General features: G+C 47.2%; 1 protein-coding gene across 1 annotated transcript; it reads left to right on the top strand.

Moving 5' to 3' along the window:
• Nucleotides 1–8,762: 8,762 nt before the first annotated feature.
• CDS2 (CDP-diacylglycerol synthase (phosphatidate cytidylyltransferase) 2) lies at nt 8,763–20,568 on the top strand. The gene is made up of 13 exons (XM_010285787.1): nt 8,763–8,782; nt 12,225–12,392; nt 13,402–13,498; nt 13,909–14,006; nt 14,726–14,865; nt 15,281–15,339; nt 16,107–16,189; nt 17,021–17,108; nt 17,446–17,514; nt 18,175–18,327; nt 18,630–18,749; nt 19,366–19,469; nt 20,138–20,568. Exons 1-13 carry the CDS (start codon nt 8,763–8,765, stop codon nt 20,265–20,267), a joined length of 1,329 nt encoding a protein of 442 aa, XP_010284089.1. The 3' UTR covers nt 20,268–20,568.

Genomic DNA, 20,568 nt, shown 5'->3' with positions numbered 1-20,568 from the left:
CCCCCGCTCCGCGCTCCCCCGAGAGCCCCAAAACCGGCCCCGAACGAGCAAAGCCCGGCCCCGGGGGGAGTTTCTGTCCGTGGCCGGACAGCCGGCCCGGATCCCACCTGCTAGGGGCGCGGAGAGCTGCGCGTCACCCGGTTTTGTGGGGTCTCTCAAGTGGGGGTTAGAAGACCCCACCCCGCAGGTTCCCTTGGGGAAGACTTTGGCATCTCCTAAGTCGTCCCTGAGTAAATACCCTTCCCTGCAGCGGGGTGCGTGGTCTCCAGTTTAATCGGGTTTAACAGTCGCGCTTCTCCGAAGAAGAGCCGTGAAAAGAAAATGTGGCTCTGTTTTCCTGTAACGTCTCTTCTGTTCCAAACCCAAGCACAGCTGGATGCTCCAAGGTTGGCAGTCGCTCCATAAGTCATCTTGTCACCCTTGTCATCTTTACTCCTTCCCAAAGAAGAAAGGAACAAGAGGAATAAGCAGCCAAGAAGAACTTTGGAAATAATATTTGCAGGGTCACAGAGAGCAAAAACTGGAGGGAAAAGCCGTTCTTCACTGTGTTGGTGTTTAATGCACGTATCTTGGGAGCGACTCCGCGCTTGCCCGTTTGCCCTTAGTAGCATCATATTGATGTTTCTGCTGTTAATGCATGAAGTACGCAATTCAGAGAAGTGTGAAATCATCAGGCAATATATCTTTTGCAATTTAAATGTCACATTTAATGCTGTTTTGAATGCCAGTTTAACACCTGCTAGGAGCTGCACAGTCAGGTTTGAGGAAGCTTTACTGTTCTGATGTGATTAGTGAGGGAACTGGGACAGAAAGCGCTGACAGCATCGAGGATGGGTTGCCTTGATGTAGATCTGAAGTTTCTGCCTTTTTCGTAGCTTATGTGAAGCTGTGTGACATCCAGATTAACTGACCTCTATTAAGAGAGCAATAAGATGGCGCCTATTTTGTTGTTGTTGTGCACAGGGCAAAGCTGTTATCCTCTAGATAAGTACATTTGTCTCAGTTGGAATTTACTCTGCAGTAGAAAATCTTCAGGGACTTTTATATTCCAGCACTTTTGTGGGGAGTTGGAAGATGTCCCTCAGCAGCCTGGAAGGACTAGTACTGCTTAACTGGTATGCAAACAAACTCCCTCAGCCAAGCTGCGATCTTGCTTTAGCTACTTGTGATGCGTTCCTAAAGAAGGTCAGAGGGCCTCTATTTTGAGTGCAATCTTGTTATCTCCAGGCAAGTATGCTTTTTACATATAATGAGCCTTCTGAAGGGTTCCTGTAACAGTACCTTTGAGTCAATGACTTGAAGTGTCCTTACTGGAGAGAGGGAACGTTTATATCGTACTGCTCGTCCTAAAGCCGCTCAAATGAATTTGCAAGAGGAGAAAAAAGCAAAAGAAAAAGATGTTTCCAAGCTGTGAAGAACAGCTCTTCTGAGGTGCTGAACGTGACGTCTCTTTAACAATAGAAAGCAGTTACGGGAGGCAGAGAATTTCCCAAAACTGTTAAAATCAAGCCTGGCAGGAGGTTACCTGGTAACAGTAACCCTGCCATTAGTAAAACCCTACCGCATCATGCTTTCTGTGGTAGCAGACCTCAGTGGCAGATTTTTCTTTTCTCCCCTGAGATCAAGCTGTTGTGTTTTTAGTGCTCGGAAAATGCCTGGCAGAGCCTGGGAATAACATCAGTATAAGGCCAACGCAGCAGAATTGCTCGTGCGTGTTGTATTTATCGGTGGTCTTAGCCTTCCCACTGCGTTGCCTGCAGGTATTGCTGTCGGGAGGGGAGGTTTCTGCTTTGTCATTCAGTTAGCCTTGCCAAGAAATATAATTTAGCAATGCATACTGTATTCTACAGAAACCCTTGTGTCTTCTGAAAAGAGCTCTTGGCGTATTAAAAGAAACGAGTTAAATTGAGATGTAAACATCAAGGCTGGTTTTAAGATTAGACCCGGAATGTTGTGTTTTGTACTTGTTCCCACTTCGCTGTTTTGATAATGGAAAGAGAGAGGCTGGTTTCACTTTCTGGTCCTCTAACCCTTGCACAATGTCGCAGCTTTGATGTTTTCCCCCCTGCTGGCACAGGGCAATATAGCTGAAACTGCTGCTTCAGTTGAGACCATCGAGCCAGAACATTTTAAAATCGATTTTTGTTAAAACTGTTGTGCAACACACAGTCTTCGTCTCAAAGGGAACAAGGCAACATCTGTTTACTCTGATCAGTGAACTCCCTCTGATCTCTCCAGTGAAAAAACCAGGGAAGCTTGCCCTGATGTTATTTGCGCTTGGTACCCATTTTCTTAGTCCAAAGGACTTAGATGCTGCCAACTGTTGCTGTTAGCGTGTAGATGTCCGAGATTAGATGACTGAAACAACTTCAAGTTTCTTGTTACTTTACAGATCCCGTTCTCCCTTGGTCTTTGTAGACCCATTCATTATTCAATGCCTTCTCTCCTGTGTTGTGTTCATCCCATTAAATCCCGTTTTCTCTTCCAGCTTCCACAAAGAACAGGAAAAGTGCAAAAGAAAATTGCTTGACGATGGATGCAGAGCTCCTGAACGCTTCTGCTGGTTTAATGGAATTTTAAGATTGTTTCTCAGTAGTGGTTTGTGCTTTGTGTGACTCAACAGTGAGGACAGAGAGTTTTTTCCTATTCCGTCCCTCTTTTGCTAGGACGTTGCACTAGTCGTTGTCTGGAGTCCAGGGGAATCTTGGCCATCCCATGGCCTAGTCCCATGGAAGGGGAGGAGGGCAGGTCTATTTAGAGGCAGACTTGTCTGGGCTGCAGATCACGCTGCGCTGTCACTTGTGGCTTTGTTTACCGACCCCTTTGTCACTGGCAGTCAGTGTCTTGCTGGAAAATACTGTCCCTTTTAAGGGAGGTGGCAGCTGCAAGAGCAAATGGAAGCGGTCCCTGCAGCTGCTGTGCTGGCAGGCGTTTTTGTGCAATGGCCCATGCAGGTGAATTTTTCATCCGTGCAGCATTCGTTCACCCCACAGCAGCTGGGGATGCTCATTTCCTGTGGGAAAAGGGGTGACGGTGATTGCAGGGAGAATTGCTTCGCTGATACGAGGCCTTGAAGAGGAGAGTGCAGTGTGCGAGGGTGAAATGTTTCCGTACTTGCAAAGAGTTCAATGACGAGGACTCTTGGTTTTTGCAGCCCAGCTCTGCAGTGGACTGATGATGTGACTTTTTATCTGGCTACATCTGTATCACATGTTACAAAAAGCGAAAGACTCTGGCTTCCAAGCCTTGTGATTTCTTGTGCTTCCAGGCATTTTGCAAGACCTCCATAGTGATCTATAGCACTTTGAAGGTGCTGAGATAAGTAAATACTGGGTATTTGAACGCTGGTGCTGACAAGTAACTGTCCCTTAGCTCTGCTTGGGAGGGTGAAGGGTAGATGTGAAGGGTAGATGTTTTCCAGCCTGGTGTGTGCTGGAAAGCATGCAGCAGCTCCAGTTTTGGTGTTTGGCTTGGGAGAGGGTGCAGGATGTAGAGAAATAACAGTGCAGGCGCTCTGAAGGTTTAGGCAATTTCAAATCCTGTCGCTTCCCAGATCACAGGAGAGCTCCTAGTAGATGTGAGTTTGTGATAACAAGATGAGGTTCTTGTAAGACCCAAACCAATAAACTACTGCAGTGATGCCTCTCTTCATCTTCATCCATGATTAAGAGAGGCAGAAGTAGAAGTCCGCTTCCAGACCCACCCCAGAGGCTAATTTTTTTAATAGCTCGTAGCATTATTTTAGGCTTGATACCAAGCTTCAGTTTGCTTGGCTTCTGCTGAAGCGTGAGCCTCATTTATTCTTGATAGAGCTAGCAATCTCAGCTCTGATGTGAGAATACATACAACCTTCTGTGCTGTTTGATGCTCAACTTTATGTGTGCCTGCTGAGAGGAGAGCATTGTAATCTGTTACTGTTAATTGTGGCAATGAGAAATTGGACTGATTGCATTTTTAATGGGGCTCATTATAACCGGCTGCCAAATTTAATACCTTTGCCAGCTTCTGGCCTGCCCTGGAGCTGGTGAAAGAGCTGCTCATCATTTCCTTTGGATGGCGTTTGACTTGACCGCTACTCCTTTTTGCAAAATGCACAGGCTTTCCATTGAACTGCCTGTTTCCTTGCTCATTTGTGGCGGTGCCAGGGAAGTTTGATCCCAGGAAGATTTTGTCATTTTAAGGGTTGGCTCACTCTGTCTCAGGCTGTGAGGAGGTCCTTTTCTTCCCAGTCTGCACGGAGCTGCGTGCAGCACTCGTGCGTGATAGAGCGAACGTGGAGACTTTCAATGCTCAGGTTAAACCCCCCAGGTGCTCATGGCTTTTCTCTTACTCAGCCCTTTGGATACCTCAGAGCTGGCTTCTGTTTCCTGTACTTATTTAATGACTAGATGATTTATTTCTGTCTGGTCTGGAGGGCTACATTCCCTAAGCTTGTGTCTCTCTTGGCAGTATCTGAAAAATCGCCGTTACCTCCAGGCAGATGGCTGACCTGTTTTCTGAAGTGTTCCCGCTGGGTCTTAGCGGATCTGGGAGCTTCTTACCGAGTTCCCTCTTGCCGCCCCAGCGGTCTGTCCTCGCTCCTGACCGCGTCTTGTTATTGTGTCCCATAAGGTCAGTATAGCGCAGGGTGATGGAGGGAGGCCGTGGCTCCTCCACGGCTCCCGACAGATGTTCATGCTGTGTTTGATCCCCCCGTTGCAGGTTGAGGTCAGGGCTCTTGCTCGGCGCTCAGACGAGCCGTTTTGTAGACGAACGGCGTCTCTGCTTGCACTTCCGAAGCTGTGTGCTTGCAATGATATGCCGGGGGTGATTCTTGTGAATGGAGGCATGTTTGGTGCCGAGAAGAGGGAAGTTGTGATGAGATGTTTGCGTTTCTCTTCCCAGCAGGGAGAAAAACCGAGGACCAATTTCACTGTCAACCCCATACCACACATTCAGTGGCAAGAAACCCATTTTATCCTCCTGCATGCCCTTAATAAGCAGTGGCATGCACCAGGGGTAGATTACTACCCTTGGAGATAAAGCCCTTGGGAAACCAACTGAAGATGCAGTGTTTCCAAGCAAATCCATATTTCCTCTCTGAAAGAAAAGAATACTTCCACTTCTCTTTGTATTGGCCAGGACACACCTGCAGGAATTTGGGACAGAAAATTATTACTGTGCCTGTCAATAGCTTTATTGTTTTCCCCCCAAAATGTGGTCTGTGGTAGCATGTGTCCCTCCTGGTGATCTGCTTCACTTGATTTTTTTCTGATTTACGTTTTCCAGGTTTATAAAGGACCATGAAGATTCATAGATTTCTTTTTAGAGCAAGTTGTGTGATAGTGATAGGTTTGTGATGATAGCTGTGACTTCAGAAAACTACTGATTTGGGTTCATCAGGATTACATCTAAACACCCTGGGCCAAGTCCTACATGGCTCCTTTCCTTGATTGGTTCAAATAAAGCCAACGGGATTGACTGGTAGAGAAATGTGAACAAGATTGTGGTACCACCATATGGTCAGCAAATTAAATAGATTGGTAAGATTTTTTTTTCTGATTAGGTTTTGGAAAAATATGTATAACTCCAGAGGGATTGAGGGTCAGAAGCCATCAGCCTCGGCGTGATGCAAGCTGTCATTTCGGAAGACAAAAATAGACTTTTCCTGCACTAAGCTTCCAGTGCAAATAGTGTACCCGTTGCTGCAGAGCTGTTTGTTCTCCCTCGTTTCTCACAGCTCTCCCTAATAACAACAGATCGAAACGTCTGCGCAGAATCGTGGAGATGCAGCTCCAAGCTGGGGCAGCCTCTGTCAGACACCGATTCCAAGAGGCGCTTGGGAGCTTTGCTTTCTTGTTTCTGTACGTGCTTCTCTGTCTCTGCAGGGACGACGAAGTCTGCCAGTTTGCTAAATGCCACGACAGCAGAGGGATGCCAGTTAGATCCAGGAGAACCCAGCACTGAAGCCTATCTCCAAAACATCTCTCCGTGTGTTTCAGAGGGAGAGGCAGGTTCCTTTCTTAGCAGTAGGAGATTCTGGGGCGATGCCAGGACCAGCAACCTGGTTTTGTGCTCTTTTGTATACAATAGCTTCTCGAAAGGACTTGGAGCCTGATGCATCCACCTTCTTGATTTCCTGGAATAAACAGACCCTGGAGTGGGTGCTGTGTTGGGGGCCAGGCAGAGGATTAGCTTGTGCCGAGTGAGTCACAGGGATATGCGACTTCGCATGAATCATATTTGCTGACACCGCGACCAGACGGTTGTTCTGCTAAATGCAAGCTGTGCATACCTCCGATCACATCCCACCGGCGAGCTGAGCTTGCTTGTGTGCAAAGCAAAGCGGGTGGCTTCGGGAACATGAGGTGGCAAAGGGAGTTTTCTTAGTTATTTCAGCCACTACGCAAACGTTTGTGCTTTTTGTGATGTTATCTGCTAATGGTCTCAATTTTTAGGCACGCCCTAATTTCTGTGCGTGTTTGCAACTGGAGTACGTTTTTTCGGCATGGGGACGGGAGTCCCATATAAACGTAAATGAAAACTGACTTTTTTTTTTTTTTCTTGACAACAAATCAAGCAGGCTCCAGTAGATGCCAGCTTGGTGGGATATCTTAATGAGAAACATGAGAAACTTGAATTTAATTGCCCTGCAGATAACTTCACAGCCCAAGAAGTTCAAGCACTTTCCCCTAGACCAGCACCAGGACATGAGCTATGTTGTGCCCACTTGCAAAAAGCCCGTGCTTTTTTGGGACCTTAGTACAAATCAAGCCTTGTTTCCTTCTTCCTTTTAGTGTTAATGGTCTCCAGACTTCTCTCTCGTTTCATCCTTCTGAGCTGGTAAAGCTCGAAAAGAGAATAACCTATAATCAGGGAGTAACGAGAGGATTTTTTGCCTTGATGTCACCTTGAGGACGGAGGTCTTGGATCTGTCAGAGGTGGCTTTGGCTGTGGCACGGCAGCCGTCGGGGATGGGCAGGTGCTGTGTAGGTAAAGCAGTGAAGAAGGGGAGAGGGGAGCGGAGCAGACAGTTTTCCCGCACATAGGAATTAAAAGTGTTTTTGAAAAACATTGAGATTTTCATAACTGAGGCCGCTGGGTTTGTATCCATTAGACTAATTATATTGGCCTTGATCCTGCAAATGTGCTCAGAGGTGAGAATAGCAGAGCCTTTAGTACAGTTGGTCCCTGTTCTAGCTGTCAATTTTATTGCCTGAAAAAGCAACTATATTTTTCTCTTTAGCAGTGTATTAGCATTTTCTGTCACTGCTTTTTGTTAAAATCTGGCAGGAAGTCTAAATAAAACAGCGCCTTGCTTCAAGAAACACGTACAAATAATGGGATTTCTTGAACTAATGTAATCTACCAGCATTGAATACTTCACTGTATCTCTGAATTGGGCAGAACATTTTTGGCAGGGAGATAGCTGTCTTGTTTCTATGACAACTGAGATCATGTCATGGATACTTGGGGAAAAAACCCGAGTGCTCACAGCTTCCGCTGCGAGAAAGCCATTTAAAAAATGTGAGCACAAATTTCTTACCGCATGCTTGCAGGAGTTGTTTGAAGAAACCTAAGGCTACTCATTTCTCTGTGTATCTTTCTTCAGGGTGATAAAAATATTTGTTCACAAATGTTGCTTAGATCTACTGATTTCACAAATACAATAAGCAAGTAGGTGTCTGGCTTTTTTCCTCCGTCTGCTCTGGTTCACCAGTCAGGAGAAACAGCCCTCGCAGAGATGTGTGGGTTTTACTCTTTCTTCTCATCATGACTTGTGTAGAAGTGAAAGAGTTAGGATAAAATGTGCATTGCTGTCTTGATTTTATTCCTGCATTACTTGTTCCCTTGATTCTTTAAGAAACCTTCAACATTGAGATGGTAAATTGAAGGAGTGCTGGGCTTGCCTACGACGCTGGACAGGCAGATTTGCACACAGAGGAGCTCTGCAATTTAATAACTCCATGTTGGTAACAAAAGCCAGTAAAAGCTACTGCATCTGACTGTGTTTTAATAGACTTTAATGCTTACCCTGTAAAAGAAATGGAAGAATAGTGCCAGATTCCAAGGTGACTGGAGGGAAAGTTTGCTTTGCTCTTACTAATGGGTTTTAATTGTTTCCTGGCTCTGCATCACGCAGATTTCTAACATCCAGGCACACGTCTGCGCTGAGTGCTCTGCCCTCCTGCCTGGGAGGAGAGAGGCAGAGGGAATACCAGCAACTGAACTAACAGGAAAAATTGGTGAGGGAGAGCTGTGGTAGGAGAATATGGAATAAATACAGCTGGAGACAGCTGTGTCCCAGTGCAGGAGCACCAGTGGAAAGTGGGGGCATTGCCAGAAGGTGACGGGGCTGCGTTTTCGTTTGTCTGGGCAGGTTCAATGAGACCCTGGTGCAAAATTGAAGCTTTTAGGTACCTCTGTTGTGCTGTGTTGGTTGTTACCGCAAAGCCATAGTTGGTTCAAACGTGATCAGATGTATATGAGGATCAGCCTGTGGCTAAATAGGTTTGATTTTAGGAAGAACCTAAACGAAAAAGGTCTATTGAAGGGTCAGGGAAGGAATATGGTCCAGTGGCTGGGAAAGGAGACAAGTCATGATTTCTGGGTTAACTTGCTGCAAGTCTGAGTCTTTCCAGGCTTTTGTTTCAAGGGCAGAAATAGGAGAAAACAGCACAAGAAGAGGCATCAGAATGTGGTGTTTCTTGGGGGAGCAGCAGAATTCGTGATGGAATACCATCTATTAGACCCAGCTTCCCTGGAACGCTGTTTGTACCGGCATGGCGGGATACTGTTCGCAGTCTGTGGCTTAACACAGCCCAAACCTGCCCCTTGCAGTCACAAGCTCTTTGCAGAAGCACCGACTCTGTGATGAGCTTAAATTTTCACCGGCGGTAGCCCGCGGTGAGCATCGCTCGCTGTTGTCTGTGCCGGTTTGCGCTCTTTGCTTGCTGCTGCGAGCTGCTCTGCGGAAAGCGTCGCTATCAGATGATTGTCCTTCGGGGACGGGATCTGTCTGCCTCGGCTGGAGGACTAGCGCGATAGCAGTGGAAATGTGCAGGAGGGTGTTTCCAAGGCAATGCCACAGCTGGATTAAGTAGCCCAGACCAGAGTGCATCATGTTCGGGCTTAAATAAGTTATTTAGCATCCTGCTCAGCTGCTTAAACTGGTGATTTCTAGGCTGATGGTTGCAATTTGCATAAAAAGTATAAAAATAGTGTCAATTACCGAGTCCTCTCCATAGCCTATATCTGGCACAACGTCCTATATAATCTCAACACCCTGTTTCAGGGAGACATCTAAGTACCGAGAAGAGCTGATTCCCGACGCTGCTCAGTTGTTTTCAAAATGAAGATGTTAAAAGGTATGTTAGCCCTCACTTTGACCGGCGTTTTCTTCCACTTCCCATCAGGTTTAAATTGAGCAAGCGAGACACGTGGCAGGAATGAGCCCTACATTTAATGTTAAACCCTAACAACATCCCTTTATCGTGACAAACCTCTTGATTGCCGCCTTTGTGCTCTCTGGAAATAATGTGGCAATGTTTGTTGGGGCTGTGGGTATTAACGTGTCCATCGCATAACCTCTCTATTCCTGCTGCTGAGGATGAAGCGGGGAACAGCGGGATGCGTGCGCCACCGGACTGATCCAGTGAGGCTTTTCTTTGCTCCTGCTCTTGGAGACCTAAACACTGCATCACGAGGTTTGGTTTGGCATCCCACTGAAATCGGTGGGTCGGGTCACTGGTGATGTGGTTTTACATCAGTTTAGCTGCACCATCGGTGTCATTGCAAGAAATCATCGGTGGGGCTACGGCAGAGATCGGGACTGCCCGTTCCCGCAGCTCAGATTAGCTCGGTTGCAGCAGCAAATTCCGCTGTCTCTTGAGCTGTGCAGTTGCTTTCATCCTGCATGTTCTTGGCCAGGAGTGGAAGGGAGGAAGGCATCAGTGCTCTTTGCCTTTCTTTTGGTCTCTGAGCACTTTGCGAAACTTCTGATCCTCTGGGCTACAGGCAAGGGATAATTTGCCTGCTTTGCACTTAGCCCTGCAATGTTAGTGCTTTGGGGAATAAAATGCAGGGATGCTGGCTTGGATCTCCTTCCTCATTTCAATGTGTAGTCCTTTTGTCTCATGGCTGGCGAGCCTGGGACGTGCGTGAGATGAGGGATACTTGGATTACATTAGAAATTCTGTTTAAGGTTTTTGGCTCTAGCCTATACAGATGATGGTAGTTGCCCTAAGTACCTAAGCACTTCCTTGCCCATTTGATTTGAATCAGTCACATTAATTAGTCTTTTTTTAGAAATGTGCAACAAGGGAAGCAAAGCCCCCATTTCCTAAACGGAAGCTAGAAGGCCAGAAGGAGAAATGGAGTTTGGTCAGGCTGGAGCTGAAGCTTTTCTCTGTTATTTACATTGCTTACAGGAGAATTCTGCAGAGAATCCTCTTCTTGGAGAAAGCATGGAGAAAGCATTGTGATGGGAAACATAGACTGTAGCTAAATACAGTGCACTGATTTCCCAAAACCTGCCCAAGAATAGGGCCCCTGACCTGTGCTGTGCTATAGGACGCCATGCTCTTGGTCTTCAGGGAGTTTTATCATTTCCAGTGTTTTTGCCTGCTGCCATTAGCTGCCTTATGGATTTGAACTTTTGTGTGTTCCCAGCTAAATGGCCCTAAATCTCTCAGAAGACCGAGGGACAAGTGGATTTTACGGGTCACTTAAAAACCAGCTGAAGAAAAAGCCAAGTTGCATTTCTTTGCCAGCTCTCCGAACCCACGTGAGTGCTGGTAGAGGTGTTTGGTTTTGCTTTCCTCTTCCTTCCCAGTTGATGGGAATGGAAAGAAGCGAGCGCGGAGCAAGGCGAGGAAAAGGTGACGCAGGGTGGGACTGGTGCGATGGCTCGTCCCCGGAAGACATCTCCAACAACCGCCGTATTTTTAGCTGCCTCCACCTGACGGTATCTAGCTGTCCTTGTCTGTTTTAAGAACCTGGCCTGCAGCCATTGATACATCACAGCTTGGGGAGTAATTATCTTTCCTGCCTTAAATAAGGGAGCTACGCAAGTCTTACTGCTCTAGTGAACTACAAATACCCCTCGATGTGGTTATGCCAAACCAGTCCCAGTGGATGCTTGTTTTGTTAGGGGTGCCCCCTCTCCAGGCATGGGGCAGCGCTGCCTGGGAGCCCACAGGGATGAAGTCGCTTTGTTTGCGGAGCTCCCAGCATTTGTCAGCTTGGCTCCCTCCTTGCTTTTCCTGCAAACACGCTCTCTTTTCCGGGAGTTTTAAAATAGCCCATGGTCTGAGGCCAAATGCATGGGCTCTGCCTTGCCCGACGCATGAGCGCTCCCCAGGGAGTGGTGTTTTCCTTCCTTGCTTCAAGGACTGGGAAGCAGGATGCCACCAAAATGAGGGGCAAAACATGCAAGTTTGGATCAGTTCTTTATATTCAGGAGCTGGATCAGTGGAAAAATGGCCACCGGGGAGAGGGCATGGGACTGCCTGGGAGCCAGGAGCTCGATTGTGATCCTTTTTCCACCACTGGGCTGTTGCAGAGCCTTCAGTAACCTCCTGCCTCGCCTGTATTTATTTACCCCCTAAATACAGGACTTTGCTGTGAGCTAAGTGCTGGAGCGGTACAAGGGGTGGGGAAAGCACGTGTATTTCTTTCCAGTATATCAAGTTTCTTCTGTGGCCAGAGAGGATGGTTGGACCTGAGTGATAAGCCATGCTCTTCCTCTTCAGCTATTTGAGGATGGGCTCGGTGTTATTTTTGGTGCCCGCATATGAAGTCAGTACTTGAAAAGTCTGTCTGTAAGCCTTGAGCCTATCTACTTGGATGCCTTTCTTTCTGTCTGATTTGGGTAATGTTGCATACTTGGAGATCTGCCTGGGGATTGGGAGACCTTGTAAAAATTCCTGCTAACAAGCCTGTGTCCTTTAAGCACTTGCTGCACTTGGAGATACTTATTAATCAACTGCGAGGCATCTTTAACTGTTCAGAGGGAACAGATCCTTCTCTGTAGCTGCTGCTGAGACTGATGGAGAGTAAACCCCATTGTGTACGTCACCTAAAACACTTGATGTTCTTTCTCATGGGTATCACCCCACGAAATACCCAGAATATTTTCTTCTCCTCTTTCTCTCATTCATGCAGAAGCAGCGTGGTGGTAGGTGTTCCATCCAGTGGGCTGGTCTGAATTTATTCAAAGAGTACCAGCACTGTGTCTAGTAAAGCTCTTTGTCTCTCTCTAACTTGCAGGAGTCAGAGTCTGAGAACAAGCTGGATGGAGAGACAGCATCAGACAGCGAAAGCAAATCTGAATTTGGAGGATCACCCCCGGTGCCGACATCGGATGACACTCCAGAAGTCCTGAACAGAGCGCTCTCCAACCTGTCCTCAAGGTAGCACTCACTGAGCATCGTTCCCGCCTGCTGCCAGGGCCCCTGCATCTTCCCTGCGGCTTTCCTAGCCCCAGCAGCGCGGTGGTGGCTGCTGGAAGCTGAATAAGCAGCTCTCGGAAGCGCTGCGGTCTCCCTGCCTGGCGTGCCAGCAGGAAGGTGCCCCCGAGCCATAGGAAGCAGAAGACGACGGCGATGCTAGTGGGGAGAGCAGAGTGCAGTGGTTAGGGCTGCTGTGTGTAGGAGAGGACCGGTGGCAGAGGAGTGCTGCGGCAGGGCCGCCTCGCTGCGTGCTTGGTCTTGGCAGGTGAAGAGAGGACTGGGTGGAGCAGAAGACAGTTGTGTTTCACTTTGACAACACTCTCAGCAAAGACTTTTAACTGCGGTGTCTTTTAACCACTAGTGTGACCTACTTCTGCCGGAATGCATGAGAAAAGCATGCTGATAAGGACAGGATTTAAGAGCAAACTGGGAATGTTCTCTACGGACTCCTTTAGGGGCAAAGCACCTTACTTATATCACTGGAGAAAGTGTCTCTCCTGGGTGTGCTGTGAGGATGGGAGAGGCTCAAGGCGGGATCTGTTGGAGAGTAGTGAGGGTGCAACACGTCAGGGCCCACGTCTCCTCTTGAAAAGAAGTGCAGAGAGGGGTGACGGCCCCCATTTTATTTGAACTTGTCATGCAGCTTGTCCAAGGTGTGGGAAACCTGTAGCAGAACAGGAACAGACGCTCTCCTGCCCCATTTCAGTGCCCTTGGAGATGCTCTGCACTGGGGTAACGCTTTCTGCATTTAGTGAGGTTCATAGCAGGGAAGAATGAGCTGAACTGTAGCCTTGCAGCTGCTGCAACCAGGCCTTCATCAGTGGATCAAGGTCTCTCTGCAGCATCAAAAGGAAACTTGGGGTTCCAGGGGCTCAGTTTCCTTCCTGTGATGTGCAGAGAGCAGAAGTGCTGTCCTGCTTCCTTGCTTTATTTTGACCTTCTCTAACATCTTTCCTTCTCTATGGCCTAGATGGAAGAATTGGTGGGTAAGAGGCATCCTCACGCTGGCAATGATCACCTTCTTCTTCATCATCATCTACTTGGGACCCATGGTCTTAATGACAATAGTAAGTGCTCCAGAGAGATGCCCTGATGTTCACAGCAACAGTGGGAAAGGTTGCTGGGACCATTGCTGGGGTGGGCAGCTCAGATCATCGTATTTTAGAGGTCCTTATTCAGCTTGCTGGGTTTCCCCCTCCATGGAGGAAAAGTGGAAGGTGTCTGTGGCCGCCTGCCCTGGCGGTCTGCATTTGGCCGCAATTGGAGCTAATACAAGGGGTTGTTAGAAACCTCCTGCAGAGGAAAGGGGAGGGAAAAACAACATGGTGAGCTTTCCATGTTGCATTAGGAGACTCCTGCCAGACTGATAGTGACTGCTGAAGTATCTTTTGCTCTGCACATGCATGTTTTTTATCTCCTTGAGGAAAGAGGCTATTAGCCAACATGTATTACAGCTTCCGGATGTCTTTTTGTGCAGGTGATGTGCGTCCAGATCAAATGTTTCCACGAGATTATCACTATTGGCTATAACGTGTACCACTCGTATGACCTGCCCTGGTTCAGGACGCTCAGCTGGTGAGTAAGGGGGCTGCTCCCCTCCCCGGGCTTGTGCGTAGCAGTAATGCTTCATCTCACTGCAGACAGGCAGCATGGGGATCATCTGGCTACCTCCAAACCAGAGACCCTAGGATTGTTGTGTGTTGACCAGTGTCATGCGTTAGCAGCTCTTGTAAAGGAAAAGCCCACACAAATCCTGATAGATCAATATCTTGAAAGAGCCCATATCGATAAACTTTGTCCTGTTGTTAATGAAGCGCAGAGATTTGAATCCCATCATCTGTGCAAGGGACGGCATTGACAGGCTGGTTGCTTGAGTGGGTTGGGACTTTTTAGGTGGTTGTGAAACAGGGTTGAACATTGGGACATAAGGGCTGGGGAGAGGGCAGGAGCAGTGCCTTCAGAAAGCACAGAGCAGGTGCTTTTAGGATGCACAAGCTCGCAGAAGCCTGTTGAGGAGTGCCACCTAAAGGCAGAAAGTCCTTGTGCATCAGAAGGCTAAAACCGAACCTGGATGGTGTGATCCATCACAAAGTGCAGCTGAGTGATGCAGCCATTAGTTTGAGTGAAGGTGACGTTTCAAAACTGGTGGAAATAAAGTTCTGGCTGTCACTTGAAGAAAGCCTGTTTGCAGCAGTGTACGAGGGCAATGTAAAGACCTTAGGGGTCAGTCACATTCTGTGTTTCTCCACCAGCCTTTTAGGGTTCCTGCTAACGAGCATCTGCTTCCTTCACAGGTACTTCCTGCTCTGCGTAAACTACTTCTTCTATGGTGAGACTGTGACAGATTATTTCTTCACCCTGGTTCAGAGAGAGGAGCCCCTACGAATTCTCAGCAAATACCACCGCTTTATTTCTTTCGCTTTGTACTTAACAGGTAGAGACCACATCTTCTGTTGGTTAATCTTGTCTGGGCTGGAGGGAAGGAATCTCCTTGAACCACTCTTGTCCTGAGTATTGTGGCCAACGCAATATCCATAGCAAATTATTTCTGCTCTTCAGTGGTGCTGTAACTTGGTTGCATGGTTAAAGTAGTGGTGGTAAATCTCTTACATGAGGCTCTGTAGGATAAAACTCCATAATCTGTATGGGACAGCCAGGCTTGATTGTTCATCTGTCCAAGTGTTGCTTGAAGGCAATGGTATTTTGTGACTCCAAAGTCACTTTCCCACTCTGCATTGCTGCTTTACTCAAGTAAAATCCTAAGGAGCTGTGCAACGTCATGGTAAAAAAGTATTTCTTATTATTGAGGATACATTCCCACCATTTACTTACCTTCTGTCTCTCATCAGGTTTCTGCATGTTTGTTTTGAGTCTGGTGAAGAAACACTATCGCCTACAATTCTACATGGTAAGGATAACTGCAGGGCCTAGCTGCCCCCAGTTGGAGGCAGAAGAAGGAATAATGTAGGCTGCTTGAAAATGTTGTGTAGAGGACTACGTGCCAGTAGATGCTTCTGTGCTGGTTGTGCATTGTAACACGGCCTGGAAGAAAAGTTACTGTGAGCAGACTGTATTTTTAGGAAGGTGGCTCTGTCCGATTTTCCCTGCAAACATGTATTGTCTTCTCTTCTTTCCGCACTTGTGGATGCTATTAAGAAACTTTCTGCAAGCTGAGAGGACTGCACAAGGCTGTTTGACTCTTGTACTGAGGGTAGATCACCACCAGTGTTAATTGGCTATGCCCCTCTTTTCCCAAACGTCAGCAAGGCATTGCTCGTGTTTGACCATCGACACAGCTAGTTTTGCTTTCCAGTGTATGCAGCACAAAGGGATACGGATACCTGTCAGTCTTCTGCTCTTCCTATACAGTCAGAAGGCTGAGTGAGATGAATGGGATAGGGGTGGGTTAAAGAGTGTTTGGTCCAGCAGACATTTCCCAGTGAAGTTCACCTCTGGGCTTGAGCTGAAGAACATGGCCCACAAATTACTACGGGTGACTGTTCCCGGCTCTTCATGACTCTTGGTGTTTGTCGTGGTGAGGGTGCATGCGAGAAATGCACGTGCGCATGAGCCGTTCTCTGTCTGAAAGGTAGCGAACAGCATCTGATTTCTGCCAGCGATGCGTATGGGCAGGGTCTCTAGGCAGGCTGGACTGCATGCTGTCTTCTCTTCCAGTTTGGATGGACCCATGTGACGTTGCTAATTGTTGTTACCCAGTCGCACCTCATCATTCACAACCTGTTTGAAGGAATGATATGGTGAGTTGCCGTGTGTTCCGAGTTGCTTTGATTTCTGCAGCCTGAAACGAATGACTGTGTTTTGAGTTAAAACCGTTCTTTTAAAAAAACGAATGGCCAAGGAGAAGGTGCTTCCTGTGAGGAACCAGCCTGTTCAGAACAGAAAAGCAAAAGTTTGAGCGATACCTCAGCAGCGTAGGACTTGCTTTGTGCTCCTTGACCAGTATAGAGAGTTGTTGCAAAGAAGCATCTGAAAATTGCTGTGGGGTGCAGGGACCTTTCAGGCGGTGTCGGGCACGTGTAGATGCTTTCCCTTTATACACACACCTAGCACTTGATTTGGGGCAAAGCTGTCACCATAATGTTAAAAGCAGCACTGTGAAAGGAAGGTGTTTGCAGCCTGCCGCCTTACTCAGCTGCTGTGCAGAGGGGAAGCCCCTTTGGTGGTCTTCCCAAAACCAGCAGTGCCAGGAACTCAGTTTCGCCGCTTAAATATTGCATGTTCCTCTGTGTGCCACAACCAGCCCAGAGTGCTTTGGGAGCCGCCTGCTTACGGCTAAAATGCAGCCTCTTTGAGGGGCAAGGGGCAACTGTCTAACAGCATGTCACATATGGCAAAAGAAAATGTGCTTAAACCAGACCATTCTGGGTACGCGACCTGCTTTTTAGTCCAGAGCACTAGAGTAATTCCCCAGATTTCCCTCTGAGCTTCCGGTGGTTGCTCCTTGCATTGGAGGGGGAGATGGTGTGATGGCACTGCTAAGCATCTTATGAAGCAGCTGCTCATTTATTTAAGTCTTGGAGTCGTCTGGTCTTGGCACTTTCCAGTGGTTTGATTCTTCTCCCATCTAGGTTCATCGTCCCGATTTCCTGTGTGATCTGCAACGACATCATGGCGTACATGTTCGGGTTCTTCTTTGGCCGCACCCCACTCATCAAGGTTCGTAACACTTTGGTGGACAAACCACGCATTTTGGCTTTTTTGGGTCTCAGTCCTGTGTTGCCTCATCTCCAGTTTCATGGCTTTTTGTGAGTGGGTCTGAAGCAAGCCTCCAAATTAAACTTGGTGTGCGTCCCAATCTTCGAGGCTGTGAAATGAAATGAATCGTTTCAGACTGAGATGTTAGTGTCAGGTTCTGACCAAACGCTTATTTATTGGTTGTTGGCACCAATTTGTATTTGCCTGAGCAATTCACAAGAAAAGAAAGGCTGCATAGGTGTGCAGCGGTGTGCGGAGACGTACAGTTTGTAATTCCCTCTCTCCCTCTCTCTGGCAGCTCTCCCCAAAGAAGACCTGGGAGGGTTTTATTGGAGGATTTTTTGCCACCGTTTTGTTTGGATTGCTGGTAAGTAGCAATCATGGTGTTTATTTCATTGGTCTTTTCCCTTCTTAGGGTGACGGGGTTTTGTCTAAAACGTGCACGCAAGCTTTAAGCTCTCCCAGCTCTTGTCAGAGACTTCACATGTTCCTTACTGACCAGGATTTGAACTGGTCCATGGCTGCGTTTTTTGCTGTGTGCAGATCCTGCAGATGGAGCAGGGTACTGGAGGAAGTTTTTAGTCCCTGTTAGACCCTGTGACATGTTCATTACAATAATTATCCTTGAAATGTTCTGCTGCTGCTGTTGGGTGAATGCTGCGCGTCATTTCAAGCGCTGTTTGGGGAATTCTTGCTTGGAATATTCTTACGTGTTTTTATGATGATCTCTGTGTCTGATTGTTTCCACCCTCTCAGCCAGGTAGCACAGCCTGTCTCAGCCTGTTCGTACGAGGCTCTGATCACTGTTTGCTGAACAGATGCACTTACTAAATGAAAATGCTTGCTCTGCCTTTAGCCAATTACGCTTCTCAGGAGAGTAATCTTCTTAATGAAGCTGGGAGGGTGGCTCCTTCCTCGCTGTGTCTCCTTGAGTGGCCTTTTCCCTTGAGAACAGCTCTGCCACATTGCTCAGGGAAATATTAATCTTGCTTTCTCTCACCACATCTCTCTTTCTCTTTCCTTGAAGCTGTCCTACGTGATGTCTGGGTACCGATGCTTCACCTGTCCGGTGGAGTTCAACAACGATACCAACAGCTTCACAGTGGACTGTGAGCCGTCTGAGCTGTTCCAGCTACAGGAGTACAACATCCCCTTGGTGCTACAGTCTGTGGTGGGCTGGGTAGGAGACTCTCCGTTTATTGGATCTTATTTATTGGGATAGGAACACCAAGAAAAGAGATCAGAGCTTTATTTTTATGGTCTTCAAAGGAACATGACAAGGGATGATGGTACATCCATAAAAAGGGGGAATTTAGCTCTGTGTTGGTTGAAGACTCAAAGGAACTGTCCCAAGTCTGGTGGGACATTAACCCACTTGAAAACCAACTGGTCTAAAGCCTGGAGAGCACAGAAGGAGGGGCAAGCAGTGGACAGTGCTATTCTCATTAAAAATCCTTCTCTGACATGTTTTTCTTTCTGCAGAAGACAGTCCGGATGTACCCCTTCCAAATCCACAGCATCGCACTGTCTACTTTCGCCTCCCTCATTGGGCCGTTTGGAGGCTTCTTTGCTAGTGGATTTAAGAGGGCCTTCAAAATCAAGGTGAGGATGGTGAAGGTCAGTTACATTTTAGGAAGGAAAGACTACATGGTTGCTACCACTCTGAACAGTCCCTGTGCTCCAAGGAGTGGTACGCTGGGAGCTTTGGGAAGGGAGAGAAGGTTTGTTTGGTCACAGATAAAATGCTGGGGCAGGATCTATTTTTTTTGGCTGAATCGAGAGACACCTTAAAATTTCAACTGTGATAATCTAAACTCCGCTTTGGTGCAGAACTTGAGGTAGAGGAAGAAAGACCCAATCAGGAAATTTTGCAATCTGAGGCTTCCCTTGATGTCTTGCAGGCTGGTTTTCCGTATAAACAGTCTGTGTTTGGTTAAGATGCCTTGAAAGTCAAGACAGGGCTGCAAGAGATAAGCCTTCCTTGACCTTTGAGTGACAGATTGAGTTAAGCCTTGATGTCCCTCAGGCACTGGTAGTCCTCATAAAGGAGAAACTTTTAAAACCGGGGAGAGATTAAACAAAATGTCGCCTTAGTTTGACTTTTGCCTTCTGGGAAGATTTAGAGCAAGGGTATGAGTGTCATGCATAGACGTACAGAAGCAAGTAGAGGTAATGGACATTGGAGACTGCAAAATACAATCCCTTCTGCTTTGCACAGGACTTTGCCAACACAATCCCAGGGCACGGAGGTATCATGGACCGCTTTGACTGTCAGTACCTGATGGCTACCTTTGTTAACGTGTACATCGCAAGCTTCATCAGGTATTTATCGCTTTGTGGTGAAGTTCGGGGGCATGTCAACCTCAAGTGACGTACAGGCTTGTAATAAGAGATAGCTGTTATCCCCGTTAGATTCACATCTAAAAATACAAGACAGAGATGAAATGGAGGCTTGAAGAAGGGAAGCATCTTTTAGCAGGGTCATGCAGAGCTGGAAGCACAACCCTCATTTCCCGAGGTCTGTTATCCAAGCTCCTCGATGTCCCTTCTGCATCCCTGTGAATCTTGAGCAGAGTTTCCACAGTCGAATGAGTAGAAAAATCTAATTTTGTAGCATTACAAATACTCTGTAGCCAAGCATAGAAGAAAGCCTGTAGGTGCATAAAAGAGGTACTGAAGGAGTTGAGGAACTGTCTTTATGTGGCTGCTTTGATTTCCGAGGAGGAGCATTGCTGATAAGGCAAGATGCACAAGCCTCTTAAAACAGATTTGGCTTAGAGTGGGTTTTTTATTTACAGTTCAGCATCCTGTGCCTTTTGAATCCATTTCTACATCTCAAATGGAGTTAAGTTCCCTGGGTGGAACTGGTGAAGTAATGGGCAACATGGCTATTACTTTAAGCCTGCTATTTTGATGAAATTGCACGTGGGTTCCCGGATCACTGAGACTTAGCAGTGTGACTCATTGATAATGATCCTTTTGTGTTTCAGAGGTCCTAACCCAAGCAAACTAATCCAGCAGTTCTTAACCTTGCGGCCAGACCAGCAGCTTCACATCTTCAACACGCTAAAAGCACACCTTGTTGACAAGGGTATGTTAGGTAGCTTGGAGGACGCATAGACAGCCGGGCGATTGGAACGGGACTGAAAACAGACAAGGCTCTTCGAAGAAATTCCTGGCTTGCCTGATTTAAGACAATAACAAGGCCTCATTTCACTGTAACTTTTCTTCCTTTCTTGGTAAATGTTTGCATTTGTGGGTTTTTTAAATAATATATTTATACAGCTTTGGTTCAAATGAGCAAATCTTGGGTTTGTAGCTGAAAAGGAGTTAAGGCTTTTAACGGAAGGACCATCGGGTGAAGTAGAAGGGTACAGCTGTCCCTGTGGTCTGTTCTTAACCTTTGACGCATGTGGGCAGA

The sequence above is a fragment of the Phaethon lepturus genome, unplaced genomic scaffold, assembly GCF_000687285.1.
Source record: "Phaethon lepturus isolate BGI_N335 unplaced genomic scaffold, ASM68728v1 scaffold6034, whole genome shotgun sequence".
Classification (NCBI taxonomy): Eukaryota; Metazoa; Chordata; class Aves; order Phaethontiformes; family Phaethontidae; genus Phaethon; species Phaethon lepturus.
Note: the sequence above shows the minus strand (reverse complement) of the source record. Positions and strands in the feature narration are given on the sequence as shown.